General features: G+C 60.5%; 3 protein-coding genes across 5 annotated transcripts; 1 reads left to right on the top strand and 2 right to left on the bottom strand.

Moving 5' to 3' along the window:
- Window positions 1-228: 228 nt before the first annotated feature.
- On the bottom strand, window positions 229-8319 carry STXBP2 (syntaxin binding protein 2). Of its 2 annotated transcripts, XM_036065972.2 has the most exons (19): window positions 8217-8318; window positions 7008-7057; window positions 6647-6728; window positions 6056-6132; window positions 5811-5889; window positions 5620-5723; window positions 5077-5225; window positions 4798-4882; window positions 4582-4712; window positions 4383-4490; window positions 4071-4128; window positions 3858-3923; window positions 3679-3759; window positions 3144-3282; window positions 2531-2640; window positions 1568-1663; window positions 933-1018; window positions 647-804; window positions 229-363 (listed from the first exon to the last, which is right to left on the bottom strand). In XM_036065972.2, exons 1-19 carry the CDS (start codon window positions 8251-8253, stop codon window positions 278-280), a joined length of 1782 nt encoding a protein of 593 aa, XP_035921865.1. In that variant the 5' UTR covers window positions 8254-8318; the 3' UTR covers window positions 229-277. The 2 variants fall into 2 exon arrangements, with proteins under 2 accessions (XP_035921865.1, XP_035921869.1); XM_036065976.2 differs by lacking the exons at window positions 229-363; window positions 647-804; window positions 933-1018; window positions 1568-1663 and adding an exon at window positions 1699-1911 and having other exon boundaries at window positions 8217-8319.
- A 3841-nt stretch (window positions 8320-12160) lies between these two features.
- Window positions 12161-14040, top strand: PCP2 (Purkinje cell protein 2). Its single transcript, XM_036065978.2, has 4 exons — window positions 12161-12211; window positions 12745-12859; window positions 13150-13274; window positions 13906-14040. The coding sequence occupies exons 1-4, from the start codon at window positions 12161-12163 to the stop codon at window positions 14023-14025; spliced, it is 411 nt and encodes a 136-aa protein (XP_035921871.1). The 3' UTR covers window positions 14026-14040.
- A 44-nt stretch (window positions 14041-14084) lies between these two features.
- On the bottom strand, window positions 14085-15657 carry PET100 (PET100 cytochrome c oxidase chaperone). 2 transcript variants are annotated; one of them, XM_078056168.1, is made up of 5 exons: window positions 15544-15596; window positions 15176-15257; window positions 14744-14830; window positions 14544-14576; window positions 14085-14216 (listed from the first exon to the last, which is right to left on the bottom strand). In XM_078056168.1, exons 2-5 carry the CDS (start codon window positions 15197-15199, stop codon window positions 14133-14135), a joined length of 228 nt encoding a protein of 75 aa, XP_077912294.1. In that variant the 5' UTR covers window positions 15200-15257; window positions 15544-15596; the 3' UTR covers window positions 14085-14132. The 2 variants fall into 2 exon arrangements, with proteins under 2 accessions (XP_077912294.1, XP_035921873.1); XM_036065980.2 differs by lacking the exon at window positions 15176-15257 and having other exon boundaries at window positions 15544-15657.
- Window positions 15658-15691: the final 34 nt, after the last annotated feature.

Here is a 15691-nt window from a genome sequence, read left to right as displayed (position 1 = left end):
GCCCCATGGCTAGGATGCATGGAGAACCCAGGAAGCCAGCCAAGGCCTTCCAGCTAGTCGGTGTCGGAACCAATGTCCAAACCAAGCCCAACTGTTAACCTTCACCTCAGCTGAAGATGCCCTCTGGCAGGACAAGAGTGGGTCCTGCGGGACAGGTCAGGGAGGAGGGCCCATGGGCGGCTGGCCCAGGTCAGCTCCGTCAGAAAGAAGGCGAGCTGGGCGCTGGGAGGCAGAGAGAAGGGAGGAGTTTATTTCTCTGGGAAGGGAGGGGGGCAGGTCAGGGTAAGGCAATGTCCTCCAGCTTCTGGTCCAGCGTCTTGAGGTCATCCAGGAAGCGGGTCGGGGTGAGGATGTGCGAGGAACCTGGGCAGCAGGGGAGGGTTGGGGAGGTGGGGCCGCTGCCTCGGGACCTCCAGCGAAGGTCCTTGGGAAAGCAGGCCCTGACTCTCAGGACTCAGGAGTCTAGACTCCTTAGAAACATAGGGGTCCAGCCCCCAGGTGAGCCCTTCCCTGGGAACCCAAGCCCCAGCCCCTGCACAGGCTCCAGGTTTGGGGGATCCAACAGGGAGTCCCCTGTCAGCCTGACCCTCTAAAGCACCTACGAGTCCAGCCCCAGCACCCAGGGACCCCAGTCCTGGCTTCTCACCAATGAGCACCTCCCACTTGCCATCGGTGGCCCTGGTCACCTCATAGGCGGCCCTCATCTCTGACATTGCCACGCCGCCCAGGACGTAGACGATGAGCCGGGGCCCTGCCCGCGTCTCCACACCGGCCTTGTTCTTGTGCCAGTGGCCAAAGCGGGCACTGTGCAGGGGGAGGCGGGCAGAGGTCAGTCTGGGCAGGAGTCGCCCCCGCCCCCTGCCCCGCCACCACCACACCCCTCACATCACATGGGCCTGGGTGTGGGCAGGGGGCATCCCCAGGTCCCTCACCTGACAGCAGCCTGGGAGCTGGATGTGGGGGTGGGGGCGGACACGAAAGGCCACAGCTTTTGGTCCAGCCGGTCCTCCACGGCATCCTGGGAGCCAGAAAGGGAGGCTTAGGAGAGCAGCCCCAGGTGACGGGGCATCCAGGGTCCTTGGGGGGGGCGGGCAAGGTTGCTGGGCCCCCAAGCGGGCAGAGGCGCCAGGTGCCAGAGGAAAAGCAGGCAGGAAGCCAGGAGGCCGGGCCCCTGGCCTGGTCCTTTAAGCTGTCGCTGCTCTGGGCTCCCGGGATGGGCAGGGGCTGGTGGTGGGGAGGGTGAAGGGGGAACAAGGGGATTTCTTGGCAGGCGGGCAGCAGGGGAAGAGAACAGAGGAGGACTAAGGAAGGGGCCAGTGGTTGGACAGGAAATGAGGCTCCCCCTCGAGGGGCCCCCGCTGTCCCAATTCGTCGGGTGTCGGCTTGGGGCACCCCGCTGGCAGAATGAGTCGGATGCCAGGGGGATGCCCATAATGAGGGATTTTCCCTTAAGCCCCGAGGCTTAGCACCGTGACATGAAGAGGGCTGAGCCACCGCCTAGATCAGGGCAGGACTTGGTGTGGGGTGTGGGGGTATGCAGGGGGAGGTCAGGCCCCACCAGCGATACCTCCATGACGTCCTTGATGACGGGGGTCCAGCGGGACAGCTGATAGGTGGGCTCCAAGCGCTCCCTCCGCTCTAGCCGGCTTGAGGTCCCACAGCCCTACAGGCGGGGTGGGGGGGGCGGGGGGGGATGGGGGAGAAGGAGGCGGGTCACAGGTGGGGCTGGGGGCTCATCTGGCTTGGGGGAAGGATTGCAGAAAAAGATGGAGAGACGGAACAGAGGAGCAGAGAGAGAGGGAAGGAGAAAGAAGGAGAGAGGGCCGGGGAGAGGGAGAAAGAGGGAAAGAGAGAGGGAGAGGGACAGGGCATGAGAAGCAGAGAGAGATACAGAGCCAGTGAGACCAAGACCTGTGGCAAAGACAAAGACAAGGATGACAGACAGGTGGGGACAGAGGCGGAAGGGCACGGAGAAACAGTGGAATCAGGAGGTGGGAGACAGGGCGACAGACGAGGGGCCGGGAGAGCGATTAGGGACAGGTGAGGGGACAGGAGAGCCACCCCAGTCGTGGAGGCAGGGTCAGGGGAGGGGGGACACACAGGGCCAGAGAGAGACAGGAGCAGCTAAGCAGACAGCTGAGCACAGGAAGCTGCTGTGCGGGTGTGTTTGGGGTGGCGGTGTTTTGGGAAGGGTCCTCTGAGTCCTCCAGGAGCCCACGGTCCGCTGTGTGCCGGCGACCCTGCTGTCCGCCCCCGGGACTCTGGTCACACACCCCCACTGCACCATCACCAGGACCCCAGCTCTGGCTGCACCTTACTCCCTGCTTATCATGTGACCCATGACTGGGGATGGCTGTGGTGCCCGCTGGTCCCCAGACCTGATCCTGCACAGACCTCCCTGTCCTCCAAGCCCATGCCTTGAATGCCCCAGCCCCCCAGGCCCCAGGCTCTGAGCCTCCCAGGCAGCCCCCCAAGCCCACATTTGCCTTCCGCCCAGTCTCTGACCGTACGGCTTGCCAGGCCAGCGTACCCCAGGATTGGTGACCGTGCCCCCCAGCTGCTCCAGGTTCCGGATGAGGCTGCTGTGTGCCTGCACGTTGGCATGCTGGATCAGCTTGGCCAGATTCTCCTCACTCACGCCTGCAGGAAGAGGATGGGTGGGCTTCTGTGGATGGGATTCTCATGAGGGGGGCTGGCTCAGAGAGGGTGGGGGGACGGAAGGTGGCCATGGGGTTCCTGGGTGAAGGGGGTTGGGGGTGGCGAGAGGAGGTCCCTAGACTGTGATGGGGGGGTCCTCTGGACCAAGGGAGCCACTGGGGCAGGTGCAAGGAAGATGCTAGAATTCTGGATGGGGATCCCAGAGGGGAGAGATGGGGGTCTGGAATTAGTTGAGGGGGCCAAGTTTGGAGGAGTCATAGATTTGGGGGTCCTTATGTCAACGGAGCCCTCATGCCAATGAGAGATCCCCCAGATCAATGGAGGGGGTTCCCAGGTTCGAGGCGGGTATATCTGGGGGGTCTGGTGTGCCTGTTGAGTGGGGGCATCCCAAGGTCAGGAAAACTGTGGGGTTGAGAGATTCCCTGGATCACTGCAGACCCCCGTGAATGGGGGTCTCCGGAGGCCTTCCCATGCCCCCAACCCACCGTTCCGTAGAAGGATGTAGAGCAACAGGACCCGGATCTTGTCATAGGCTGGCACCGCTGTATCCAGCAGCACGGGCACGATCAGCTTCATGGCATCCTTGATCTTCTCACCCTCTGCGTCTGAGCCCATGGCCAAGTCCTGCGGGGCAGGGGGTTGGGGGGTTCCAGAGCTAGGCCACCCCCAGGGTCCTTGACAGGACTTTGGGGACCCGCTTCTTCCTACTATCAGGTCTCTGAAGGTTTCATCCCTGGCCATCAACAGGCTCCGCCCCTCTCGAGGCCCCACCTCTCCACAGGCCCCACCCCTTATCCAGGTCCTACCTCTCTAGGGACCTGCCCTGCCCACCCCATAGACCAAACCCCCGTCCCAGGACCCCCTCTCCCCAGGGCCCACCCCTCTCAGTCCCCGCGGGCTCTCCAAAGGCCCCGCCCCTCTCACAGGCCACACCTCTACAAGGCGCCTCCCCTGCAGACCGAGCCCCCTCTACAGGCCCATCTCTCTGAGGCCCCACCCCTGTCCCAGGCCCTCCCCCACCTGCTCCACACCGCACAGCTTCTCCACCGAACCCTTGAAGTGCTTCATGCAGTCGTCGGCTAAATGCAGGTGCGTGGAATACTGCGGGGTGGGAGGTGGGAGTTGGGGGTAACAGAAACTGAGTCCAAGCCAAGAGCCTGGCGGCAGTGGGGGGGGGCAGGTTCCCCACCCATGCTCACCTTGTTCAGCTCCTTCTGGTACTGCGGCATCTTTTTCAGGATGTGGGACAGGTCTTTGATGTTGGCCTGGGGACAGGGAGGCCGTGAGGCCCAGCCCTGCCCACCCCGGATCCCACTCCAGGCTCTGCCACCGGACTGGGGCCCTGCCCCCGCTCTATCCTGGCAGGGGTCTCTCCTCCCCAGCTGCCCATCCTGACGCCGGCCCGCCCCTACCTTGTCGGTGGTCAGCCTCTTGCTCTCACAGAACGTCTTCAGAAGCTCCGTGACCCTCCTGGTGGTGAAGAGTGGGCAGGGGTGGGGTGGGGACTGGCGCCAACACTGTAGTTTGACGGCGGGGGGGGGGAGCCAGGGGACACACGTGTCCCTGTACCAGGCCATGGGCAAGCCCACACCGAGGAGTCCGGCTGAGGGGCGTGGCTTGTATTGGCACGCTCACCCAGAGCCAAAGACCGCATACATGGCCCACAGTGGAGGGGGGAGACGGGACTGGGGATGCGGTGGGGCCACCTGCGGAGGGGCACGCACTTGGACACGTCTGCGATGTGCATGTGCCGTAGCTCCACCCACAGGTCATCGTCCTCATCCAGCAACACCGCCTTCTCACGGGCCTCGCTCAGCCCCGTGGTCTCGTACCTGCGGGAGACGGAGGGTCAGGGCAACCGGCCGAGGACCAGGGACCCAGGAGCTGATGCGGGGGTGGGTAGTGTTCCTGGGCTCCGCCTACTTGTACGTGTCCTGTTGGATGTTCAGCAGGTCATAGGCCATGGCCTGGAAGGTGAGCTCATGCAGCAGCGGGGACACAGGGTCCGCCCCCCGGTCCATGATGAGTAGCTGTGAGCGCGTTTTTTCCGGGCCCTGGGGGGTTGGCAGGGATGAGGATACTGACCCTGGCCTTCCTTGGTCGTGGCTTCATCCCCACCTCCCCGGCAGGCCCCCTTACCTCACCCAGACTGGGATTGTCTGCCTTGAAGGCATTCAGCTTGGCCAGGACCATGTGAGCCAGCTGCGCCGTGACCTCTGGGCCCCTGCGGGTGGGGTGGGCAGACATGGGGGATCAGGCGTGGGGCGGGGGAGGTCCAGGCACACGCGGGAGGTCAGGATGGGGTTAGGGATGGGAGTCGGGCCCGGGCGAGGACCAGGACTGGGGTCAAAAGTGAGGTTCAAGGCTGCAGGCAGGTTGGGGTCAGGGTGGGGGGTGGCATCGGGGTGGGGTCCCCACTTGCGGTAGCGGATGGCCGGGTACTCCTGCAGTGTGGCGCACAGTGTGGCGATCTGCTGGGCCAGTGCCTCAATCTGCCGGGCCCGCTCCCCCACCCGGAAGGGGCAGTAGAGGTTGTAGGTGCTGTGGGGGGCATCCAGGGAGAACACCTGGGAGGGCATAAGTGCCGAGGCCACCGCTCTGGGTGTACCCCTGGCCCGCATGCGGCCTCCAGCACCTGCCGCTCCCCGGGGTTTCCCCTGGGCTCTGGAGCCTGCTTCGCCATCCAGGAGGCAGGTCCTGGGCCGCTCCCAACTGATGCCTGTAGGAGGTGGAGAAACACCCCGGCCCCCTCCCCCTCGGGCAGGACACCTCAGAGACACCTCTCTACACTGCCCCCTGCAGTTGCCCAGGGGGACAGAAGTTCAGGTGCCCCCTCTGTGTTGGCTGCTTTCCTTTCTGACCCGATGTCCCCTTTACTGGGTTCAGTGTCTGTTTCTGAGGGAACCCAGGACGTTTGGTCACGGACCCCCACCCCCCACCCTGGACTAGCCTGGGCTGTACCTGGGCCTCGTAGGGGAGGAAGGCCAGGTGGATCTCTTTCAGCGTCTTCACCACCTTGGCTAGACGGGAGCGGCTCAGCTCACTGAACAGGGGCTCGGGGCAGGCTGGGGTGGGCAAGAGGGGGCATCAGGCCAGAGTGGCCCCACGCCCCGACCCCCCCTCCCCCAATGCCCCCAGCTCGCTTCACTCACTGTCGGTGAAGAAGACGTGTGCTGCTTTGTAGGTGAAGGTCGGAGTCCCCCGGAAGTCTGCTATCAGGGCCTGCACTGACTGGGGGAGGCAGACCATTGTCCAAGCCAAGCCTGGCCCTGCCCCTCCGGAGCCCTGCCCCAGCCTCCCAGCCACTGCCTGTGCCCCCCCCGACCTGACACATACAGACGTGCACAGAGGCATGTGTACACACACACACACACACACACATAGTTCACACAGGCACCTTCTCCGTGGGGCTGAGCAAATAAATGGCCTCCAAACTGGGGATGGGTTCTCGCCGTTTGTTGATGTCTTCAACGACTAGGAGGAATGGAGAAAGGGCCATATGTAGGTGGCATTGGGGCCAGGGCTCACGGAGAGTCTCAGACTCAGAGAGTTGGACACTTGGGCAAGAGGGTTGGATGCTAGGACAGGGCGAGCTGTACGCCCTCGGGCGCCTAAGGGGAGGTACCCGCCCATAGGGCACACAGCTAAGAGTTACATGGGCAGGGTTCTACACATTCAAGGTCACAGCCATGCCTCCTAGGGGTCTCCCATAGAAAGTCACACATTCTGGGGGGTCTCACACTGAGTTCACTCTGAGGGTCCTACATGGTGTTCCACACACAGGAGTTACATAGTCGGGGAGGCTGACCCCTTAGGAGTCGCAGTTGGGGAGTCCTGCATCGGAGGTGTGCCCGTCACAGGCTCCCACACTCAGGAGGAAGAAGAGCTGTATATACAGGGAGTTGCGTATTCGGGAGTTCTGGACAATTTTAGGGGACCCCATACTCAGGTCCCATCTGGGCAGCATGGGGTGGGGGTGTCCACTCACTAGTAATTCCCTCAGCCAGGATGTCTGACATCTTGCAGCAGGAGGACAAGATGCGCATGCTCAGATGGTCCATGATGAGGACCTGTCCGGATGGATGGAGACAGATGTACTGATGGACAGATGAGTGGGCAGGACAGGCTACAGCTACCCCTGAGGTGGGGCTGGGGTGGCAGGCAGAACTGATAGCTTCAAGAGCTGGCTGGATGGGAGGACCCAGGACCCCCACCCGACCCCACCCTGACCCAGACCCACCCACCCAACCCCACCGCATGGACCAGCAGCCTCCTCAGGGAGTTCTTATGGGTCCCACATTCGGGGCACCCCACATGGGTCTGGACAAGGCATTCTGCCAACTCCATACCTTCCACTCCCCATCCTTTTTGACACTCCGAATGACTCCGCTCAGAATTTCTGCAGGGAAGGTAGAGTGGGCTCAGGATATTGGATTCTGTGGCCCCAACATGCCCCCAAGACTTCTGGGCCTCCATCTTCACTCCTGTTTACTTCTCTCATCAGTCTTGTGAGGTCACTCACCCCCAATTTACAGATAGGGAAACAGGTTCAGAGAAGACAAGTGACTAGCCTAAGCACCCTGAGCCCTAAATGGCTAAGTGCCTGGGGCTTAAGGAGCCACTCATTAAATATGCTTTAGATGAACGAATAACTGAAAAGCTAGAGCTCACATACAGGTCTACCTCCCTCCAGAGCCCGGCTCTCAGCCTCGCCATCTGCAACCTTGAGTTCCCCTGGTGGGGACGTTGAAGCCAGACCCCACCACTCGACCTCCCCATCAGTTTCCTTGCAGGACCCTTGACTCCCTGCTCTGAGGCGGGCCTGGCCTCTCCCCATTTTGGGTTGGGGTGGTAGGGGTTTGAGCCATAGTCTGCCCTGTCTTGCGGAGGGAGGAGGCAGAAGGGACAGGGTGGCCCCGCCCGCCCAGAGTGTCATGTCCACTCTTATCAGAACCTCCAGGGCGGAAGGAGGAGGAAGGAGGTGCTGAGACCGGAACTACCCGAGATGGGGGAGGGGGCGACCTCCACCCCTCTCCCAAGGGCCCCGACCCACGCGGCCTAGACGCCCGAGTCCTCACGCTGCGTGAGGTTCGTGGGGACCCGGCAAGAAGGAAGGTGTCCCCCACCCCTGGGCCTGGACACTGGCCTGACCACATCCCCCGAACTCTCACACCACCTGGGAGAGTTGACCAGCGCACCCAGCCCGGGCCCCAGGCCAAGAGTCCAGCCCCCACCCCCGACTCTGCCAGGCTCGGAGACCCGGCAGTCTGGGCGTCCAGCTGTGCCCTCTCTCCGCCCGCACCCTAGGGGGTCCAGGAGGGCAAGCCCTGGCGCCTGCCTACGCCACCCCTAGCCCGATCCCCTTGGGTCCCCGGAGTCCAGTCTCCCAACTTTGTTTCGCTCCGGCACGGGAGAGCCGGGACGTCCAGCAGGACCACGTCCCCGCCCGCCCCCTCGAGGATCAGGTGCTCGACGCCCAGCCCAGCCGCCAAATCCCCGCCGCCGGGGTCCAGGGTTCGTGCACCCCTGGCCCCCGCCCCCCTAGGAGACGCACTCACTTTCCCCCACCACCGCCTTCAGCCCCGAGGGCGCCATCTTCCCCTAGGGGCGCCGCCACCGCTTCCGGGTCTGTCCCAAGGTGGGGGCGTGGCCCCGCGCGTCAGCCACCTGGACCCCGCCCCGCGGAGCTGGCCCCTCCCCGCATCGGTCCTCGGAGAGGAAGATCTGTCCCTCGCAGAGTGGGCGGGCGGATGTGTCCACGCAGACGAGTGCGGAGTCGCTGGAGGGGCACCCCGACGACACACGCAGACGTGAGCTCAGACACACCTTCCCTGCTTGCGTGCAGCCAGCAAGTGGGATCGCGGGGAATCTAACGCTTTAATCTCCCCCAGACACAGCCACCACCCTGCCAGAAGTTTCTCCGTGGCTGACGGACGCTGTGTGCCCATCCGGGGCCGCGGGCGGCCATAAGCCCGTGACCCACTTACCTTCTGTTCCCCAGAGCGTAGCAGCAAGCTGGACAACATTTGATCAATTCACGAGGAAGCCTGGAGGGAGGGTTGAAGCTAAGCCAGCACCTACTGTGTGCCAAGGACCTGTGTCAGGTTCTCACTCGATCCTCGGAGAACCTCTGACAGGGAGTGCGGTATAGACAACAAAACCGCGGCTCAGCAGGACTCTTGTCTAAGGCCACATGATGAATAGGCCTGCTGGGATCTGAACCAGGACTCTTTCCCAGGAGGACCGCTTGTCATAGCCTTGCCCTCACCGGGTGCACACACGCCCTCACAGACTGATGATCACATTCGTCTGCTGATGAACTTGTGGGCTTAGGGGCATGCTCAACCCCTTGCACACCTACACACACACTCAGTTCACACTTGAAATTCCATGGCCTGCTCCTGCCGTGTGCCAGCAAACGGCTGCCACCTTGTCACAGAGGGCACAGTCCAGCAGCGCCCATCCAAAAGAGGTCCCGTATTTCAGGTGTGATGCTCGTGTGTGAATGCAGAGTCCAGAACTAGTTCCTTCATTTGGTTAAGTTTATTAAGAATTGGTCTGGATGGGAGTGCCTGGGTGGCTCAGTGGGTAAGCCTCTATCTGCCTTCGGCTCAGGTCATGATCCCAGCGTCCTGGGATCAAGCCCCACATCAGGTTCCCTGCTCAGCGAGGAGCCTGCTTCTCCCTCTCCAGCTCCCCCTGCTTGTGTTCCCTCTCTCGCTGTCTCTGTCAGATAAATAAATAAAATCTCAAAAAAAAAAAAAAAAAAAAAAAAAAAAAGAATTGGTCCGGATGGGGCGCCTGGGTGGCTCAGTAAGTTAAGCGTCTGCCTTTGGCTCAGGTTTTATGCTGGAGTCCTGGGATGGAGCCCCACGTCAGGCTCTCTGCTTAGCAGGGAGTCTGCTTCTCCGTCTGCCCTTCCCCCTGCTCATGCTCTTTCTCAAATAAATAAATAAAATCTTAAAAAAGAAAAAAAAAAAGGAATTCGTCTGGTGCTTGGCCCTTTGCCACTTACATGGGACAGGCAACAGTGAATAAAACTAGATGTGCCATGTGGCACTTAAGGTTAAATGGAAGGGGGAGAGAAAATGGTCAATTCCGTTCTAACGGAAATAAACAGTGATGTGAGAGCACGTGCCACATGTGGTTTATTGTGTGTGGTACCAGAGGGGGGACCCTGACAGGGTGACGTTTAGATTTAACCTGACGGACATCAAGCAGCAGCTATGCAGCGATCCAGGCAGAGAGAAGCAGGGGATGTAGCTGGAGGAGCGGAGGAAGGCAGGTGAGCTTGGAGGGGCTGCAGAGGCCAGACCTCTGTGGGACAAAGTAGGACTGACCCAGTCCAATTTGCCTGGGATCGAGAGGTTCCCAGGACACAGGACTTCCAGTGCTAAAACTGAGAAAGTCCTGGGCAAACCAGGATGGCTGGCTACTCTAGGTAGGATTTGGGGGTTTTCTTCCATGTTTTCCTCCCTCTCTCCGTTCCTTTCTTGTTTTTTCTTTCTTTCATAGCTTTATTGAGATATAATTCACATACCACACAGTTCACTTGCTGAGAACGTACAATTCCATGCATTTTAGTATGTTCAGAGTTGTGCATCCATCCCCGATTTTAGAACATTCCATTACTCCATGGTGTTTGAGTTTTCTCCTCAGGGCAATGGGGGCCAAGGGAGAGTTCTGAGCAGGGGAGGGAGGGGATCCCTGCAGCTCCTGGAGGGGAAGGATGGATTGCAGGGGCACAGGGAGGAGTTGGAAGGCCGTGAGACCCCTCTAGCTTCTCAGTCTGTCCCCTGGGGGTGAAGGTCCGGAGGGCCTACCACCCCCCACTATACTCTGTGAGGGTGACCAGGGTCTTGTGCTGTTAATGGCTGAATGGTATCCCGCCCACCCTCCCCCAAGTCAGGCTGAAGGCCTAAGCTCCAGTACCTGAGACTGTGACCTTATTTGGAACTAGAGTCGTTGCAGATGCGCTTAGTTAAGAGGTCACCTGCAGTAGCATGAGGCTCTAACGCAACATGACTGGGTTCCATGTCTTGTGACGGTCATGTGAAGACAGGGACACAGAGGAATGTCGCGTGACGACAGAGGCAGAGGTTGAAATACTGCAGCGACCAGCCAAGGGGCACTGAGGGCTGCCTACAACCACGAGGAGCCAGGGAGACGGAACGAAGGACCCTCCCCTGCGGGTCTCAGGAGCATGGCACCGCCAACGTCCCAACTTCTGGCTCCGGCCTCCAGAACTGTGCGACAATCATCTGTTGCTCTAAGCCACCTAGCTTGTGACTTTGTTAAGGCAGCTCCAGGAAACTAGTGCATCCGTGGAAGAGCAGGGCGTCCGGTTGGCATCGAGGACTTGGGGTTGTGGACAGGGTGTGGGTGGGGGCCCTGGATGGGGAACAGTTGCCTGGGGGAAGAGGACTGAGCTTTGAGCTTTGTGCTCAGGCAGGAGTGGTGCTCGTGTGGCCCATTTACTCTGAGAAGAGGTTTTAACTGGTTTCTAGAAAGGCATCTTGGGTAGGGGATGGGGTTCCAGCGGGACCCTCCCAGTGGCACCCAGGGCACTAGAAGAAGGCCATAGCTGCTTGGGGCTCCTTGCCTCCCATCCCCAGGCACTGAGATCTCAGGAGAAAGCTCAACCTGGCATCGGTGGCAGGACAGGAAATCCCAGACCCTCTTGGGGCACCTAGGTGGCTCAGTCGGTTAGGCGTATGCCCTCTACTCAGGTCATGATCCCAGGGTCCTGGGATGGAGCCCCACGTCGGGCTCCCTGCTCAGTGGAGAATCTGCTTCTCCATCTCCCTCTGCCCCACTTCCCCCCCACACACACACACACTCCTGTTCTCTCTCACTCTCTCTTAAATAAATAAAACCTTAAAAAATAAAAAAGGAAATCCCAGACTTTCTTGTCTTAGGGCCTGTGGTGGGCAACCAGACCCAGGGACAGTGAGTGGGGGGGGGGGGGTGCCAGGAGACAGACATGGAGCTAGTCAGCCTGGTGGTGCCTCAGTGGTCCTCAGGTCCAGCTTCTTCCCCTACCACCTGCGGATGGCAACTGCCCTTCCGGCAGGTGAGACTGTCCGCACTGCTTCCCACTGGTGGGCTACAGATCTCACCTGAGCTGCCCTGGTGGCCTGACCTCTCCCAGTGGGGCCACCCAGCCCCCTCGCCCCACTGTGGGGACACTGGTCTGGCCTGCTGCTGAGCCCCACCTGAGAGTTCTTGGGGCCCAGTGAGTCCTGCTGGGCAAGGTCCAAACCCAGGTCACCCTGTCTCCTACCCCCACAGCAGCACGGCATCCTGCTGCAAAAACAATTATCTGGATCATCTTTATGGGGCTTAAGCTTGGGTGGGAGCAGATGGGGTATGAGCTGGGGATTTGGGGCTGGGTATCCACTCCCCCCCAATTCCCAGTCTTTTAAAAAGCCTTCTCTGGCACGGGGCCGGGGCAGAGGCCAGCAGAGAAGTGGACAGGACCCAGGGGAGGGGAGCGGGGACAATGATGGACCAGGAAGAGAAGGTGGACGGGAGCTCGGCCCCCTGCGTCAAGGTAAGCAGATCCCACCCCACACATCCTCCCAACTCAAGGGCCTGTGAATGACAAGACTAATTAGTTTGTAGGGCACCTAATTAGCAAGCAAGTCTCCTGGGACCCCTGACCCAGTTGCCACCCAAAGAAGTGCTGGTGGGCATGAGGGTCCAAGTGCCTAACCCAGCCCCAGGGCAGAGGTCAGGGCTCTCGGTGCTAACCCCTGTGAGGTGGGGGATGCTGGGATTTGGGGCAGCCCCTGGTATGTTTCCCTGGCTCATGTCCCAGCCCCCAGGCCACCCTGCAGTCAGGCCCCAATTTAGGACGTCAGGATGCTGGCACCGGCAGCTTCTCCCCTGAGGCAGCACCACGTGGGGTGGCCCTGCTGGCTGGGCCCCTGGGGCAGGGGCCGGGATGGGGAAGGAGGCTCAGGTCTCATTCTGAGCAGCTCTGCAGAGCAGCGCATTGGCGGGGACCATGGTGAGAGCCGAGGAGGGGAGGGGAGGGGTTCCCCAGCTGAGAGGCCAGCTGGACTGAGTGTGTCTGTTCCCCAGGCTGGCTCTCCAGACCAGGAGGGCTTCTTCAACCTGCTGAGCCAGGTGCAGGGCGACCGGATGGAGGAGCAGCGGTGCTCGCTGCAGACAGGGCTGGATCCGACCTCCGAGAGCCGTGAGAGCTGGCACGGGTGGTGGTGGTGGGGGGACTGGTGTAATGTTTGGGGGCATGAATGGGTCAGGGTGTAGGGATCCAGGAAGAGTGGCCATCTGGGGGGCCTGTGGGCAAGAACCTGAGAAAGTAAGCCGCAAATGGGAACACTGGGCAAGGGATGGGGGGGACAGACAAGCACGCTTCCGAGAGAACATGAGTGGAGGCAGAGGAGCGGGTTGGGGGCTCCAGCTGGGCTGTGTCCCCTGGAGTCAGCATGTATGTTCATCCTCACATGCTTCTGCTTAACGCAGAGAGTGGCACTGCACCCGAGATGGACAGTCTCATGGACATGCTGGCCAGTACCCAGGGCCGCCGTATGGATGACCAGCGTGTGACAGTCAGCACCCTGCCTGGCTTCCAGCCCATAGGCCCCAAGGTAGGTGACGTGCCGCTGGGGCTGAGCAGAGACCAGCTAGGCTGAGTGCTCTGACCCTGCCTCCCACCCCCAGCCAGGAGTAAATGGGGCCTCACCCTCACATCTAGCCACGATTTGCCCCCTAGGGATAAGTGCCTGATAAGAGTGCCATCCTGGGTCCCTGCCAGTCACAGGATCCTGGCCAATCCAATCCCCAACTTCGGGTGGGAGGACAAAGGCCCAGACAGGGCCGAGAGGGGCCCGAGGTCAGGCTGGGGGCATGTTAATGTCAGAGCCGTGGCCGGAACTCAGGGGCCCTGCCGCCCTGTCTCAGGGTTTCAGGGAAGACAGAATGAGCAGAACCCCCTTCCTAGGAAGACACCTCCGAGGAAGAGGGCACATGAGTTTATACACAGGACACAGACCTCAATACACTAGTGTTTATGACACACATATGCACGCACAGCCTGGGTTCTGATCAAGACCCCAAATACCATCTTAAAGGTTGAGTAACTAAGGTACATAGAAGCCGGTGGATGGTAGGGACAGACGGCAGGAGGGGGCACACAGGCACCCTCCCCCAATGCCTGGGTCACCTCCGGCTGGCACTGTCCTTGGTCCCTCCCTCTGGCTGACCCCTCTTCATCCACAGGACGGAGTGCAGAAACGAGCCGGGACGCTCAGCCCCCAACCCCTCCTCACCCCTCAAGACCCGACTGCCCTCAGCTTCCGTCGGAACAGCAGCCCCCAGCCCCAGACACAAGCCCCCTGAGGGCCTGAGCCATCCTGGGCCCTGCATGGCCCCTGAAAACAGACAATAAAACACTTCCACAAGAAACAAGGAACTGTGTGTTATTTCATGGGTGGAGGGGCTAGGCTTCAGGAGCTCTGCTGGGCAGCACGAAGGAGCTTCTCCTCCCGCTGCTTCCGTAGCCTCTCTTTGAATTCTTCTAGCTCCCGGCGCTGGGGGTTGGAGAAGGGGGGTGGAACGGGAAGAGAGGAGGACACACACCTCAGGGGCCTAGACTCCCTTCCCCCCTACCCTGCCCCTTACTCTCCACAGCTTCACAGGATTCAGCATCTACACTGGAAGCCCTGTGCCAATTACAGCGACGGTTCAAGGGGGATCGCTTCATCTTTCAGGAAGAGGGCAAGAAAGAAACTATATGCCCCTCTGTTCTCAGTTCTCTTTCCTCATGACTGAGAGCAAAATTTTCACTGAAACCCATCATGGCCACAGGGACCCAGGCACCTCCGTCCCTTTAGGGGTAAGAAGAGTATGTGACTTACCTGGTCCTCCTTCTCAGGTGGCCACAGCTCCCTCTGTGGGGACAAAGTAACAGCTGGTAGCATGAGCCAGGAGCCTCCAGAGCCCCCCACCCAGGGCAGGGTTGGCTGGTGGGAAGCAGACATTGGTCCCCAGCAGGTTGGTGCTCCATTCTCTCCCCCACGCCCTGGAATGAACCCATGAATACTCTCCCTGTGCCCACCTTGCGCTGTATGACATAGTCCTCAAACCACTCGGCCTGATTGGCAATCCAGAACATAGCCACAGGGAAGGTGAGGTAGAGCGTCATCTAGAAGGGCAGGGGGTAAATGAACGGAGCCCCGGATTAAACCCCTTCCACAACACGCATGGCTGCTCAGAGCCTGGAGGACCATCCTCCCGCAGAGCTTAGGCGTGCCTCCTCAGGGTCCCCAAGAACCGCAGAACTCCCACCAAGGATACAGAAGCCTGACACCTTAAAGCCTAGACCCCTAAGAGTAATAATTTAAGAGACCTCAAAGCCTCCTCCAAGTCTGGAGAAACTCCCTCCCGAAGACACACACACATACACGCGCGCGCGCGCAAAGACCCCTCACTCAGAGTACAAAACCTCGTCCTAAAATCAAAGGCATCTTCGTGAGACCTCATTACCCACCCGTTCGTCAGATCCCTGGAGCATCTTCAAACCCAGGAGGCCTCATTATTTGGAATCTATTGCTCTAATCACAGGGGTCTCCCTATTAGAAACACACAACCACCCGGAGCCCATGAGCTTCCTCAGGGTTTGGAGCCTTCCTTCTCGGAGCCCCTTTTTCAGATCACTCCTCTCAAACGCCCTCCCGCACACCAGCCCTCCCCTACCCCAGAGCCCCCTTCGCCGGGCTTCCAACCCTAAAGATCCCTCTCAAAACTCAGAAGCTTTCACCCCACACCGCCCTCTCTCCTGGAATCCCCTCCCTTTCAGAGCCGCCTCCTCAGTGCCGGGAGGAGTCCAACCGTCCACCCGCTGCAAAGCTCACTGACCCGAAACACCTCCAGCTTCACCCCCATCTCGCTTCTCCTTGGCTACAAAGCCGCTTCCGCCCCGAGTCAACCCTTCAGCAAAACAGCAGCTCATTGGGCGTTCGCAGGCTCCACCACTGAAGCTGATTGGTAGAGGAGGTTCAAGATG

This window comes from Halichoerus grypus, chromosome 1 (genome assembly GCF_964656455.1).
Source record: "Halichoerus grypus chromosome 1, mHalGry1.hap1.1, whole genome shotgun sequence".
Lineage (NCBI taxonomy): Eukaryota > Metazoa > Chordata > Mammalia > Carnivora > Phocidae > Halichoerus > Halichoerus grypus.
This window is presented reverse-complemented; position numbering and strand designations above follow the sequence as displayed.